Source organism: Panicum virgatum, chromosome 3K (assembly GCF_016808335.1).
Source record: "Panicum virgatum strain AP13 chromosome 3K, P.virgatum_v5, whole genome shotgun sequence".
In the NCBI taxonomy this organism is placed as follows: Eukaryota; Viridiplantae; Streptophyta; class Magnoliopsida; order Poales; family Poaceae; genus Panicum; species Panicum virgatum.
In genome coordinates, this window is record NC_053138.1 from 48,915,448 (window position 1) to 48,931,699 (window position 16,252).

The 16,252-nt window shown below is 45.2% G+C and overlaps 1 protein-coding gene across 2 annotated transcripts; it reads right to left on the minus strand.

Moving 5' to 3' along the window:
- On the minus strand, positions 1–15,288 carry LOC120699433 (wall-associated receptor kinase 2-like). 2 transcript variants are annotated; one of them, XR_005685424.1, is made up of 5 exons: positions 14,524–15,288; positions 13,786–14,191; positions 12,915–13,079; positions 9,024–9,250; positions 1,176–1,312 (listed from the first exon to the last, which is right to left on the minus strand). XR_005685424.1 is itself a non-coding variant. In XM_039983430.1 (4 exons), exons 1-4 carry the CDS (start codon positions 15,097–15,099, stop codon positions 279–281), a joined length of 2,181 nt encoding a protein of 726 aa, XP_039839364.1. In that variant the 5' UTR covers positions 15,100–15,270; the 3' UTR covers positions 1–278. The 2 variants fall into 2 exon arrangements, 1 of the variants encoding a protein (XP_039839364.1); XM_039983430.1 differs by lacking the exon at positions 9,024–9,250 and having other exon boundaries at positions 1–1,312; positions 14,524–15,270.
- Between the last annotated feature and the right edge of the window lie 964 nt (positions 15,289–16,252).

The following is a 16,252-nucleotide window of genomic DNA, read 5'->3' on the forward strand; positions in this document are numbered from 1 at the left end:
CAGCAACACCTGACTTTTCTTTAACACCGACACCTGGTATTTACAAATTACAATACACAAAATAGGTGGTGTTTCAGCACTGTATTGTGGGAATGGACACGGTAAGGAATTGTGAATCAAATATTATTTATTTAGAACACAGCAACAATCTTACACATGCCCTAGCTTAAGCGGCAATAACGTTATAGATATATCTTCACTCCAAATATACATAACACAGATTATGCAATAGGCAAGACAAATGATTGATGGGGATATTTAACTAGGATTGAATGGCTTCACATCGACAAGAACCTTTGTTCCCAAGTTTCTTTCAACGTCGCTAGTTGTCTTGCTACGCTAGCCATATGTGGTCTCTCTTCACATCTTTCTTTTAAGCACTTAATTGCTAGTGTGCCAATTTCATCGAGGACGGGAATATCTTCTTCTTTCGCGATCTCATTGTCAAACATCGCCCTTCCACTCTTTTCTTCATCAAAAGCTCTTTTAAACTCCATGATGAGACCGTTTTCACCATATGTGATGCGCTTTCTGCAAATTAATTCCAAGAGAACAACACCAAAGCTGTACACATCGCTCTTTTCAGTTAGACGCCCTGTATGCTTGAACACTGGATCCATGTAGCCCAAGCACCCTACCACAACTGTGGCATATTGTTTGCCCGTTGTAAGAAACTTGGATAACCCAAAGTCCGAGATTTTTGGCACGAGCTTGCTATCTAGGAGTATGTTGCCTGGTTTGACATCACCATGCTGTATGGTCGGCTGTATGTATGAATGCATATATGCTAGACCTTCGGCAGACCTAATTGCAATGTCCAAACGTGAATTTAGTTTTAGAGGCTGGAGTGGTTGGCCATGTTTACCATAGAGAATATCTTCAAGGCTCCCATTGGCAGCATACTCATAAACCAGCAATGGAACATTTACCTCCAAGCAGCAACCCAGGAGCTTGAGAATGTTCATGTGAATCATGTTTGATTGGATTTCCACTTCCTTGACAAAATTATCTAGTGTATGTTCAGTTACCTCAATGGAGGCTTTAACTGCTACCTTGGTTGTGTCTGGAAGGGTCCCTTTGTAGACTTTGCCAAAGCTTCCTTTTCCGAGATACTTTGAATTGTTGTCAGTTATTTTTTGTATTTCCTGCTCTGTGAAAATCTTTAGACTTTTCATGTTCCGAAGTCTTTCACCTCCATTCTTTCTCTCAATTTCTTCCAACTCTCTATTTTTTGCTTTCAGCTCTATATGCTTGAACATCAACCATGTTAAAAGTAGAACAACAATTAAGCCGAATGTACCCACGATGACACCTGTGGACAACATATATGCAGAACAGCTGTGATTATTGCTTTGATAAGTAATCAGAGGCAAAGATATATGTTGTTTCAAACAAATTGATTTCACTACAAAAAAACATTAACCGTGACCTTTAAAAAAGCCCTCGGAGGCGGGCAGAAAAAATAACTGTCTCGGTTAATGGCCAGCCTCACTTTTTATTAACCAAGGCGGTTATAGAAAACCGTCTTGCAAAATTGATTAACCGAGGCGGTTATTTTTTTAAATGCTCATCTCGGTTAATATCGATTAACCGAGATGGTTGTTCTAACGTAAATGCCTCGGTTAATTTATTAACCAAGGCGGGCACCCTATAAAGCCCGCCTCGAAAAATACTAAGGCCCAAAAGGCTCATTACCAAGTTCCACACACACACACACGTTAAGATTTGGGACTTCATCTCAATCTCTTTCTCCCTCCCCTCCCATTTATCCCTACCACACACTGTCATCACTGCTATCACGCCCCTTCGCCTGCGCCATCCTTGCCCAAGAACCCAAACGGCGGCACGGCTCCCCACCCCACCCTCCCCTCCAGATTCTCCCTCCACCGTCCTCCACGCGCGCGGAGGGCGGTGCGGTGGCACGCGAACGGCGGCTCGGGCCCGAACGAGGTGGGGACGGCGCACGACGAGGCCGAGGCAGCGGCGTGGGGCCAGATTCGGCGGTCGGCGGCCTGGCCAACGCAGGAACGACGCGTGGGCGAGGCCGAGGCAGCAGCGTGGGCCCACATCTGGCGGTTGGTGGCGCGGCCGAGGCTGAGGCAGCGGGGCAAGATCCGGCGGCGTGGACCGGACCTCTCCCTCGAGCTCTGCCGTGCCAGCCCCTCTCCCTCGTGCTCCTCCGCCGCGCCGGCCCCACTCCCTCTCTCTCTCTCTCTCTCTCTCTCTCTCAGATCCGGCGGCGGCGCTCGTCTCGGCGGCTCGAGGCCGGGACGGCGCGAGGTGCGCGGGTCCGCGGCACAGCAAGGCCGGCTGGAGCCGCAAGGCACGGCGGTGGCGGCAGCATCCGGCGGCGTGGGAGCGGAATCCGGGGGTGGCAGCGGGATGGGCTCGGCAGGCCTATGATGGGATCAGCGAGCTTATTTTTTTATTTTCTTTATTTCATTTACCTAGGCGGGCAACAAAACCGCCTCAGAAAATAGGTCGTTTATCATGACCTTGGCTCCGAGGCGGTTGGTTGGGGTTGCCCGCCTCGTTTTATAGTTTTTTACGGCCTCGGTTAAGATTTTTGTAGTAGTATTTACTTGTGGACAAAAAGCATGGATGGTTGATGGGGACTGGCTATTTGCTTTTTTTTGTGAAAGGGGGCCCGCCTATTTTGAGATAGACTTGATCATCAACTTCATTTGTGGCAAATTCAAGTAAGCTTTGGAAACACAGGACACGTAGAACATCATATCATGGGCACTTTGGGTAGGATAGGGTGAGGAAAAAAAAGCAAAGGTTGTATGTCAAACTAACAATACATTCAATTATTCTATTTTTATCGCAAACCTCATTCAATTTTTAGCAAATTATAGTACACAAATTACTGCCCGCTGACAATCCTATTTGATATTTTTCCATCTGACTCTGCTATCTCCAAAAGAAGTGTTGTGGCTTGAGTTAGACCCGAATAACTTAGATACAATAAAAATAAAATATGTAAACATTTCCAGAAGCAGTCTTTGAAACCTTATCCACGATGTTTTTAATATCATCATGCACGCTTGCGCCAGCATGCTTTGTTGGTGATTAAACCTGCATAATTTTCTGTAGTTCTTCAGCGCCCTAACTCCAGTTTCCAGTGCCATGAAAACCAGGCGCCTCGCTGTCAACCGAAATGTCGCCTACCACTTAATGCACAATGCCGTTAAATCCCAGAATATTCATTCTCATAGGGACTCGAACCCAAGACCTCAGGTGCTACCGAGGCTCTTATAATCACTAGGCTACATGCCCTTTCGCGTCGAACCGGGTTTAACTACTAAAAAAAGAGTTTCACCCGCCCCTGCTTTATTTTTGCAGCTAAAAATAGATGTGTGTTGCTGAAAATTCATTTCTAAGGGTGGGTCATGCCCTCACTCGTCCCTAGAAATAAATTTCTAAGTGCGGGTCATACCCTCTCTCGCCCCAAAAAATAGATTTTTAGGGGCAGGTGAGGGCATGACCCGCCCCCTACAAATAGGTTTTTAGGGACCCACCCCTACAAATCGAAAAAAATAAAAAAATCGACCATGGCGCCGCAGCGCCCCATGCCGCTGCTGCTTCGCGTCGTGGTGTTCTAGCAGCAGCAAAGCAAAGATGACTGTTGACGCTCACTACAGACCATTTCTGAGCGTCAATATAGCCATAATAAATGGATGAACTTGCATTTCTTATACTCATATCACTAATAAATCACCGAATTCCACATGTCTCTCTAGATTTCTATGAGTGCAGGATTTAGCCGGAAATGAAGGGCAATCATACCCTTTTTAACTAAGGAGCAAGACGCCGTCCAATCAAACGCCGCCACACATACACAACATGGATTGGAGGGCCCACCAGAGAAGAAATCCAACATAACAGAGGCCCAAACATCAACCATTGACAAGTGGACCCAGAGAGCAGCCCAACCGAAAAAAGGGAAGGTCGGTGGGCCCAGTAGAGTGGTCGGCCGGCCACCCTGGTCGGCCAACCAGCCCATGGGCCCCACCGCCTTCAGGCTTTGACGTGGCAGCTCCTCGTTGGATGGCAAGGTCGGTTCAAGAGGTTTCATCAGTAATTCCCGGCCGAGGAGAGGGTAGCTCCCCTCTATATATACGAGGGGAGGGGCTCCATTTCAAGACATGGAAGAGATGGACGAAATGGAAGATCTCCCTCATCCCCACAAGCTACTCTCTCAAGATGTAGTTTATCTTCACTTGTAGAGGTCTTAGGATTAGAGGAGTTCGGGTTCGAGTCGTAGTTCGAGGTCTTAGAGTCTTCATGGAGAGTCCGGTATGTCTTTTACTTTCTCTTTATGTAATGTTCTGAGTTTGTACTAGAGTCTATTTATTTATTCAGTACTTTGATTCATATGCTCATGGTTGTGTATGTGATCCTTCTTGTGAGTTATGATTTCCTTGTGTGATTCATATGCGTAGACTTGTTCTTGTATCATGGCTTTGTTTCATCTTTCTTAATTGGGCGCTCTAGAACTAAGACCCCAGATAGACAAGGGTGTCCTTGCGCAAGGCTAGAGTGGTGCTTGTTAGCGCAGGCATGGTGCCTGGGTTGATAACCATGTTTGAATGCAACTCTATCCCACGGTTTGTAGAGGTAGCCGGCAGGTGGTGACAGCCCTGTTCGAGCCCTAGTAATCTTCCACGTTCGGATAGAGGGGTAGGAGGTACATAAAGCCGTCTGGTGTTCAGGCTTCTCCTGTTCATCTGGATGCGGTCTCCCTAGTCCATGTTCGTAGGCTTTTCTATGTGTATGAATGACTCATTCCAGCTTGCTCATAAGAGTACGATAGATTTTGACTCTAGATACCTTTGATCTTGCTTTCACCTCTCCTATATCCTAAACAGAGTTATCTAGTTATGTTTGTGTGTTCACTACACCCTTTATCATGAATATTATCCCCCTGCTAGGATAATTGACTTTAATCCATAGCGGTTTCCCCTAACTTAATTAAATTCTACACACCGCCGCCTTCCCTGCGGAAATATAAATGACACCTCGGGTTACTCTCGGGTAAAACGCTATGGCGGTACTCCGTGCGCTTGCGGATTTATTTGTGGCCCATGAAATACCAGCCACCCCATTGACGTCTGCGGACACCATCGCTGCTTTCCAGTGGTGACGTTGGTAGGCGTCAACAACGATGACGGAGAGGACGACGTGGGCACATGCCACCCGGTCCCGTGAGGCCGTTGCTCCACGAGCCACTGTCAGGTGCTGCTGCCGCATCCGATGCTCCGCGCGGCGCCGTCGAGCCCACGGTCCCGGGCCGCACCTCCAAGCACCGCCGCTCCACGCGACGCCGTCAAGGCCCATGGCCATGGACCGCTGCTCCGCGCGCCATCGTTGCGGGCACCGCCGCTGCGCGCGCCGTCGTCAAGGCTCACAGCCATGGGCCACTACTCCGCGTGCCGCCACTACAAGCTCGCACCGCTGTCAAGCCCTGGGCCGCTGCTCCGCCGCTCCGATGCTCCATTCATGTGCGCGTGCATGTCCGAATACTCCTGACATATGTTCGGACATCCGATCGCATGCCCGAATACTCTGGGAATGTGTTCGGACATCCGATCGCATACCCGGATACTCAGGATGTAAGCCTGGATACTCTAGACATTGTTTAAATGAAATTTCAGTGTATATAATTCAGAAATTTTGTTTAAATAAAAACATATAGCAAAACATATCCAAAAAGGTGAAATTTTTACCATAAGTCTATTATGACATGTAGAAATTTAAAATAATATCAAATATATATTTGAACGTATGTAATGATTAAAAGTGTGAAAGCATAATGTATAACTCACTCACTTTACTCTCTCATAAAACTCAAGACCTACTTTGTGCTTTATTTCCACACTCATAATCATTAAATGCTCTGAAATGTACTTTTGATATTTTTTCTTCTTCTTCTACATATCAAAATAGGCCTATGGCAAAATTTCACTTTTTTATGTGTTTTGTTATTTTTCTCGACTTAAATGAATTTTTACAAGAAGTTGGAAAATCATTTGTAGTGGCGGGTGGGGGTATCAACCGCCCCTAAAAAAAAGTTTGTAGGGGCAGGTGGGGCCCACCCACCCCTATAAAGGATTTTTCAATTTATTCTAAAAATTGATTTAATTCATAGAAAATACCCGGATACTCCGAACCTATGTTTGGACATCCAGTCGTATACCTGGAGTATCCAGGTCGGGAGGAGGAAGAAGTTGCCCAAATATTTGTAGATATTTTTAGGGACGGGTAGGGGGATGAACCGCCCCCTACAAAGTCCACTTTTAGAGGCGGGTTACACCCCCCTCCCCAAACCCGCCTCAGAAAATGGTGCCCGTTTGTAGGGGCGGCTGAGGGGGTGAACCGCCCCTATAAATCGATTTTCAGGGGCGGCTCATATGCTACGCCCTATTTGTAGGAACGAGTGATATTTTGATACGCCCCTAAAAAATTGAGGCGTTCCTATAAATCATTTTTGTAGTAGTGTTTCAACTTCTAACACAAACTGTCGACTTTCAGTATGCACAATTCAGTTTTGGAAACTCACTAGATGATTTTCAACCACACTGGAGCTGCCCTCAAGAGTTTTTGGTTGATGAGGAAGGGGATAGGAAGTCGATATGGAGTCAGATCATGCGTACATATTCCCCTTCCCCTAGTCTAAGGGATAGCGCTTGGTCTAAAGCTCGCCATTTATTCGCCCGTAGGAACCCCTTTTTCGTAGGAACCTACACGGTAATTTGAAAAGTGAAATAACTATTACACATCCGCAGCGACCGAAGGAGGTGGAGGGGAAGAAGATAATGATGACTTTTAACTTGCAAAGTATGGGCTGCCGTGGAGGAATGGAAACGGGAAGATAGATATCTAAAATATATATCCATATCCGTTTCTGTGCGAATCCGAAACGCTTGGAAACGGGAAGATGGATATTCAAAATATCTGATTCCGCTCCCATGTTAAATCAATACGCTTCCATGCTAACATGAAAGAAGAGTCAACGAGTATTGAGGAAGATGACAATCATTGTTGTTAGATTAATTTGATCTGTTAGTCTAGCTTGTTGTTATCGGTAAAAGTCGGCGATCTGTTAGATCAATTTGATATGTTAGTCTAGCCTATTGTTGCTTTTACCACCAAGTTATCGATGTATGCTTAGATTTTGCTAGGTTGCCCTTTAATCTAGTTTGTTTTAAGTTTATATCATAGTTATCCAGCTTAAATCTATTTGCTATCGCCTCTTATTGTGTCAGATTTGACCATAGCTGATCAGAATTTGATCTAGGTGTTGCATGCAGGTTGAGTCGCTATGAGCGTGGCCTGTATTCTCACGAATCGGTTGTGCGATGGCCGATCCGTGCGTGCCCATCGTTATTGGCTAGAATTTAACATCCACCTTCCTTGTCAATTGTAGGTTAAATTGACTGGCACGCCTAGCACACCATACGTGCGCCGATTGGGTTCAGTCTGTCAAAGCAAAGCAGGTCTTACTACAAGAGATGAGGCCTTCTATGAAAAATCTCTTGTCATAGAAGCCTCTCCATTAAAGACCTTCTGTGACAATTACAAGCTATTTTCGTGACAAATTGCGATATATGACAATTGTAACTGTCACAAAAATTATCACAAATCACAATTTGTCACAAAAATTGTCACAGAAGGTCTTGGATGACGAGGCTTCTATGACAAGAGATAAACCTATATATATTTGTCATAGAAGGCATCATTTGTTGTGGTTCTCGACCCTAGCGTACATGGAGCGTGAGAGTCCCCCTACGGTGGGATTTTCACATCAATAACTTCATCTCTGAGTGGAGGAGGTGGAGGAAGAAGACGATGATGACTTTTAACTTGCAAAGTATGGGCTGCCATGGAGGGATAGAAACGAAAAGATAGATATCTGAAATATATATCCATATCTGTTTCCGGGCGAACCCAAAATGCTTGGAAACGGGAAGATGGATATCCAAAATATCTGATTCCGTTTTCATGGGAAATCGATATGCTTCCATCCTAACATGAAAGAAGAGTCGGCGAGTATTGAGGAAGAAGACAATGAGAAAAATAAATGAACAGGAGGAAATGCAAAAGGGATGGAAGAAGTGCTCACGCAGGCATGAGTCTGACCACAAATGACAACCCAAGCATGGGCGCGTCCAGCATGCTGCCCAGGCTCTGTGAAGAGGTCTGCCCAGCTAGCACATTTATCTAGTCTATGTGCACAGTTTTATAGCATATTTACCTAGACTGAAAACCAGATAAATATGCTAACTGAGTTTCATGAGGTTGATTCCTCTCTCATCCTATGAAATTCCCTCACTCTCTCTCCTCGATATATCAGCAAAATTGATGACGTTATTGACGACCAAAATTGGCAAGGGCCGGTCTAACCGGTATATGCAGGCGGTCTGACCGGTTGACGCGTGTGCAGCTGGTCTGGCACGACCAACCGGTCTGACCGGTGGGTCTGACCGGTTTGACCGGTCCAAGCAGAGTCCGAGTACAACTAGAGATTATCATAGATTTAGATCTTGTAATAGGATTTCTTGCGGGGCAAGTCCACCCACCCTATAAATATAAAAGGTCACGGTCGATTGAGGCATCCAATCGATCAAAACACAAAACAAATCTACTATTTCATTGCCTTTACTTTTATCTCTCAACCCTAGCTTTTCCAACCCCATTATCCTCTGTTCTTCCTTCGTCTCCACGACGTCTGAAGACGTTCTAGGTGGCCTGCCTATCCTAGAACAACTCTACGTGCACCTGCCCTAACGGGGTCCCTCCCAGGCTAGTGTTCGTCGGATCTCCCCGTCTCACCCCGGCGACCGGTCTGACCGGTCCCTCTGACCGGTCTAACCGCCCTATGCAGGAGGCACTGCATCGAGCTCCTCCTCGCGCCGCGCGACCGTGCGCGATCGTGTGTTGGCCCTAGATAGGCGCCAACATATTTTGGCGATTCCGCTGGGGAAGAAAGAACTTGGTTAACAAAAACTGATCTAATCTACCTCAAGAAGATGGGATCAACCGCCAACGGAGAACATCATCCCGACAACTGAGGAGCATCTTCCTGAAGATATTCGCCAATTGCTGGAGAAGCGCAAGAAGAAGCGCTATGAAGAAGATCTGAAAGCGGCACTTGCAAGCAACAAGGTTGATCGACGTGGCAAGGTCACCAAGATCAAGGAGATCGGCTCCACCTCCACTTCTGCAGATGCATCTGAGGTAACACCCCCTGTAAGTGAAACATCTAGTGGTGTTACCATGGAGCAAGTCAAAAATTTGTTCGCTGAGCGAGATGTGCGATTAGTTGATCTAATTACTGAAAAGATGATGGTATTAGCCGGTAAACAACCAGTAATTGATGACACGTTGCCTGTTTCTACTGTTGAATGTACTGACATCCCTGTCTCCCAACCATTGGTAACTTTACCGACGAGTCAACCGTTGTATGGAATTATTTCAGTGGTCAAACAGTAACGCCAACAAATGCGTTGGTGGCTCAGCAAACATATTCTGATCCGCTTACAAGCGTTCATGGTTCGGCTAGCTTCCGCCGAACATATGAGTTAGAAAATTCTGCGCCACCATATTCGACTCATACTTATAACATGCCACCAGTGCCCCCCAGAGGTACTATGCCACAATTCGGTCCTAACACAGATGAGATGTTTGACCGATACATGCAGCGATGGCAAAACAGGCAGCAACCGGTCAGACCGACCCAACAAACCGGTCAGACCGGTTCACCTCCACCGGTCAGACCAGTCGTATCGATCGATCAGACCGGTTCCCCCGGTCATGCAACATCAAACCAGCAGACTGTATCTACCTCCACACAGCCAAATTCATCAATTAATCTTGAGAAATTTCATACTGAATGTAAGAATGATTTGGCTAAGATGATCAAAGAAAGCCTTGGGGTAGAGATTAAAGGCAAAACTTTGTCTTACCAAAAGCCGTATCCTATGTCTTTTGATAGGGTTACATATCCTGCTGGTTTTAGATTGCCTGAATTTGTGAAATTTAATGGAGATAATAGGAAAAGCACTTTCGAGCATGTTAGCCAATATCTTGCGCAATTAGGAGAAGCTAGTTCTATAAACGAATTAAAAGTTTGTTTGTTTTCATTATCTTTAACTGGAACAGCTTTCTCTTGGTTTAGTTCTTTTGCTTTAGTTCTTTTGCTTCTAACTCCATTACTTCATGGGTAGAATTAGAGCAAAAGTTTCACGATCACTTCTTTTCCGGAAGTTATGAGCTTAAATTGTCTCATTTAACATCGGTTAAGCAAATGCGCAATGAATCTGTTAATGATTATATTAGAAGATTCCGCGATACAAAAAATCGATGCTTTTATGTGAATCTTGCTGAGAAAGATCTAGTGGATTTAGCTTTCAATGGCTTGGGATTTCACATTAAATAAAAACTAGAGGGCAATGACTTTTTTGCAGTTCATCAAGTGCATCAAAGAGCTTTGGCTGCAGAAAACCGAAGTAAAGAGTTGCAAGAAGGTCATAGACATCATCGTCCAAATACTCATGCTCTTGAGTATCATTCAGATTCTTCGGACGATGAGTCTAAAGATGTTTATGCTGCTGAATTTGTGTGGTCGCCCAATGATAAACCAAGTATTTGCGCTTCTTTAAAGCCGATTTCTAAAAATCGGCATGATGAGGTTAAGTATACTTTTGATGTGTCAAAGTGTGATAGAATCTTTGATGAGTTAGCAAGACTTGGAAAGATTAAGTTCTCTCACACAATTCCGCCGGTAGATGAGTTGAAAAGGCGAGTTTATTGTAAATTACATAATACTTTTTCTCATGCTACCAATGATTGCAATGTTTTTCGTAGACAAATACAATCGGCCATAAATGAAGGACGATTAGTTATATCTGCAATGCAAGTTGACCAGAATCATTTTCCAATGCATGCACATGTGCTTGAATTGAAGAATCCCAAGGTTTTAATTCGGCCAAGCCAAGCCGAATAAACTAAAGGGAAAAATATGGTCATTGGAGAAGAAAGACATGAGAGAAAGGTGCTGTAGAGCAAGACTCCTCGAGCTTCAACAAAGACATCAACACTCGGGGGCAACGCAAAGAAAAGAAGACCGGCAGCAATCTGACCGGTCAGACCGGTATGTCGAGCGGTCTGACCGGTCCCCAGGGCGGTCTGACCGGTGTCCAGACCGGTCTGACCGGTGCTTCCAGTGATTCTGGAAATTCCTCCATGGCCAAATTTAGAACAAGGCCGAGCTTTAAAGAGCTCCTGGCCAAATATGAGAAGGAGGGAGCTATCCAGAAGCAGAAGGAACGTCCAGATGAAGCTAAAGGTACTAAATCGACGTCAACATTTAGTGAGCAATCAGATTCTTGCATACGTCAAGGTAATTGTGTTGTTACGCCAAATTCCGGGCCGATTGCTCCATGGTTCTGGTCATATCCTTGTTATTATACACCTTTGGATTATAGTAGAATGTATATGCAACCATATTATATTCAATATCCTTCTATGTATCCAAATTGTTTTCCACAAAGACCGATTAACAATAATCTGGTCGAAAAAGACCTTAATTGCAGCAAGGAGGGTGAGAAGAACGTGAAAAAAGATTCAAAGGACCTAGAGCCGAGGTGGTGTCCCTCAGGTTTATCTCACACTCAAAAGAGAAGATTGTAACATTTGCGCAATCAAGAGAAGATGGAGCAACAAGTGGAGGCCCAGCCAACAAAGCCAATAGCCATGAAGAAGGTTTGGAGGCCAAAGCAAATTATTTCATCAACTTGAAGAAAAGCAAGACATGGCCGATAATTTTTATCGCCCTTAGCACAAAAAATGTCCGATGCATTAGTAATCATCGTCCTTAGATAATTTTGGTCCAGAAGAGTGTTCTTTGGCACGCAAGCTTTGCCAAAGAACAGGGGGGCATATGTTGACGACCAAAATTGGCAAGGACCGGTTTTACCGGTATATGCAGGTGGTCTGACCGGTCGACGCATGTGTAGCTAGTCTGACACGACCAACCGGTCTGACCGGTGGGTTTGACCGGTCCAAGCAGAGTCCGAGTACAACTAGAGATTATCGTAGATTTAGATCTTGTAATAGGATTTCTTGCGGGGCAAGTCCACCCACCCTATAAATATAAAAGGTCACGGCCGATTGAGGCATCCAATCGATCAAAACACAAAACAAATCTACTATTTTATTGCCTTTACTTTTATCTCTCAACCCTAGCTTTTCTAACCCCATTATCCTCTGTTCTTCCTTCATCTCCACGACGTCTGAAGGTGTTCTAGGTGGCCTGCCGATCCTAGAACAACCCTACGTGCGCCTGCCCTGACGGGGTCCCTCCCGGGCTAGTGTTCGTCGGATCTCTCCGTCTCACCCCAGCGACCGGTCTGACCGGTCCCTCTAACCGGTCTAACCGCCCTACGTAGGAGGCGCTGCATCGAGCTCCTCCTCGCGCCGCGCGACCATGCGTGATTGTGTGTTGGCCCTAGACAGGCGCCAACAGACGTGACATAAAATTTAATGCTAAAAAACTCTCTATGAAACCTCCATTAAAACTGGACTAACAAATGGTGATGATGATTATGACAAGAAGGATGCAAGGACAATGATTATGGTAGTGCCATCATCCACAATGAGCTTGGCACCTGATACGTCTACTTCGGTATCTACGCTAGTCATGGCGCAAACAATTATATGTGTGTGATGGCCTTAATATACTTTTATTTTGGTATCAATCCAACAACACTTTCACCATATTATAATTAAATAAATATTAAAAATTAAGGATCAACATTAAGTTTTATGTAGTAGTGATGTAAATAGTACTGGTATCAAAACAAGCTTTCAGTGATATTTTTGCGACACAGTTGATAGTTGGTCATATTTACCTATGGCAATCTTAGCCGATCGTGAAAGTTTTGGGTTGCATTGATTTTCCTTTGGATCGCCAGTACTCTCGTAACCCCAAGGGCACCGGCACTCATAAAATCCCACGGTGTCCTTGCAAACGCCATGACAGGGAAACTTTTCTGGAAATGCACATTCATCTATATCTGCATAGTGAAAATTTAATAGTAGCAATTAGGATCAATCAATAGACTTTTACTATGATACTATATATGTTGACTTCACACATAACTAAAATGTTTGGTGTCTCGGTTCACGCCTAGATCTACAATAATATGAGAAGTTTTGTGCCCACCATTATGATTGATACTTCTATACTATCCACCACTCCTTATTTTTACATATATGTCCACTTGTTCAAGGCAGGCGAAGTGGGACACTCAATGGCCTCTTTTTAATGTAATCTTCCCTCTTTCTGGACATTGACTCTAGAGGGCATCGACGTGTTCGGAGGGGCAATTTCAAAGAACATTTTTATGGTGGTGAGAGGCTAGTAGTGTCAGGGTATCTTCTTGCAAAGTGGAGCGTTAGCTAGTGTCAACTCTCATACCTTATTGTAAATTGATAGTTGCTACAAAATTTAGTACTGTCCCAGGACTGTTAAAAATGTCCTTGGTCACTAAACTTCATCAGTAGTTTGATATATCCTTTTCGAGCTTTGATTTGTTTATTTACTCGACCTCGGTGTATTTGATTTTCCTTCTCGCTTTCATGAAAGCATAATAATACTTAAATTGTGGATTTGTGGGTTGTGGATAAATTAATACCTACTCTGATGACATAGGTATTAATTTATCCACAACCCTCAGTTTAAGTATTGCACTAAAATAATAAGAGTAGTAAGAAAGTTACTGGTGCATCCACCGATGACGTAGGGGTTACCCCCGTAGCCTTGTGTGCAGTTGCAGATGTACCCCGGGCCATTGGTCGAGTCGACGCACTTGCTGTGGTTGCTGACGCAGGCATAGCTGGTCGTCTTCTTCGCCTCGGCGGCGCAGGACATGGATGCCGAGCCGTTGTCGCGGATGGCCCAGTCCAGCACCAGCGGCATGGTCTGGGTGATCCGCGGCATGCTCCTAAGGTGGGACGCCCGGAAGGTGTACAGGCCCTTCTCCACGATGAAGGCGTAGTCGCAGGGGCAGAAGCTCTGGTTGGCGTGCGACCAGGTCCCTCTATCGGAGAACATGTGCATGAGGTTGTCGGTGAGGCCAGGCGGGATGTCGACGTGGCAGCAGCCGATGCCGGCACAAACACCGTCCTGCAGGTGATGGTAATGAATCATGACTCTTGTACCGCATTCATAATTCAATTTGATCTTTTGATTATTGTTAACTCAAGAACATATATATAGAATATGAGCTCACCTCTTTTTGGACCGATCCTTAAATTTTTTTGGTCAAATTTGTAGAATCTTTACCATCTCTATTTGTGTGGGTAGAGGTGATAAAGAGCTCAAAATTTTGAATTAGAAAATTTAAGAACCGGACTTTAAAAGAACTGAACTCTAATTTTATATATTTTTAAGTTAAAAAATTTAAAGATTTTATTAGACTGTAAAAAAATCACTAAAACCATGACCCATTACCATACCTGTGGGTCTGTCGAGGAATTGGCGTAGGTGGTGCACCCGGCGTAGTAGGCGTACGGGAAGCGGCCGCCTTCCCCGCCTCTGGTGTAGATCAAGGAGTTGCAGCCCAGGACGTAGAGCTCGTTGCTGGTGTTGGAGATGCGGTACACGCCCTCCCGGTTGAAGTTGAAGTCGCCGGAAGAGTCGCCGGTGAGGGTTCCGTTGGCGTCGAAGCACTGCCACGCCACCGGCAACCGCACCCGGGCCTCCGGCCGCGGCGCCACGAACAGTTCCAGCACCTCGACTGCGTCGTCCTGGCCGCTGCTGGTCGCCCCAGCCAGCACCGGCATGCTGGCGATGCCCGTGCTGACGCAGTTGATCTCGAAGCCCGGCCGGAAGCAGCCGGGGCCGATGCCGAATGGGTACGGTATGGCCACGCCTCCACAGCTCTCCTGGCACCCCGGCTTCACGTTGATGACGCTCTCCGCCATGGCTACTGTCGCTGCAAGCAGCAGCACTGGTGGCAGTAGCAACGATGGCGTCGACATCGTCCAGGACTTGGGCTTTATTTCTACTGGGTGATCAGTTGCTGCTTGCATTTTCAAATCACTTCATGCACCTTCAAGAGATCGACTTTAAATACAGCTTGATAGCAGTAAACGGTGGCACAACGCACAAGGAGGGAGGATAGGATCAGATGTGGCGGAGGTGGAAGTTAAGCGTGGAAGGGGATGACCGGCTATACTTTGTCACGGTGATGTCAGTTTTAGTGGGAGTGTCATGGACGAGACTAGAAACTTGAGAACTTCGACAAGGCTGAAAACTTGAGAACTGTGCTAGTGCAGTGTCATGGTGATGACACTCTTCTTACGTCTCATGACACTCCTTTCTCCTCATACTATTGGTACATGTTAATAAATTTAATGTACATGACACTCATATAACACTTCCACTGAGATTGGCCTAAGGGTGTTTGAATTCGGGTGTTAATATCCAAAAGTGTGAAACTTTATCAATAACTCATCCAAATAAGAGTACTAAGGCCAGTCTCAATGTGGATTCATGGAGGGTTTTATGATATTAAATATCATAAATTTTGCTGATATGGCAAAAAAAGAAGGATGGAGTTTTATGAGATGTGATGACAGTTTTATCACCATAAAACTCATCTGATATAGTTATCTAGTTCTCAATCTAGACAACTATGGTCATAAAACTCCCACTGAGACTGGCCTAATAGAATGAACTAATTTTTAGTCAACACTTAAAACTTTTAGAAAAATAAGTGCCAATGGGTGCTAAAGTTTACTCCCTCCGTTCCACAAAAACCATTCGTTTAGAAAATTTCAAACACATTACTAATAGTGAGAAATAATCATGCTATCTTCTAATTAATTTTTTTTGGTACGGAGAGAGTAGCGCTCAACTTTTTAACCCCATCCAAATTTTATATTATTCTAACCCATTAGTTTGGGGCACCGTGCCGCCGCCGTTTCTTTTTAGCCCATTGGTACACCGCACAGGGACTAAACGGGGACAAAAAAATTTCCGCGAAACAGGACCGCACATGCACGGGGCAAGTAGCTTGCAAACTTTTTCCAGATCGACTATCCGCGCCCCTGTTTCGCCGAAGTTTCGCCCCCTGTGCCCCTGTTTTGTCACGTTAGAGATTGGCACCTATCCGAACAGACTGTCCGATTAAGGACCAATTATTTTGTCGGCCGAGCGAGCACCGGCTGTTGTGATGCATGC

What these genes read in the sequence shown, in the direction of transcription:
- LOC120699433 (XM_039983430.1), bottom strand. Translation starts at nt 15,099, where the DNA reads ATGCAAGCAGCAACTGATCACCCAGTAGAAATAAAGCCCAAGTCCTGG. An exon ending in ATTCCTCGACAGACCCACAG is followed by an intron (nt 14,192 to 14,523) that starts GTATGGTAATGG and finishes CATCACCTGCAG; the next exon opens with GACGGTGTTTGTGCCGGCAT. An exon ending in ATCGGCTAAGATTGCCATAG is followed by an intron (nt 1,313 to 12,914) that starts GTAAATATGACC and finishes TGTTGTCCACAG; the next exon opens with GTGTCATCGTGGGTACATTC.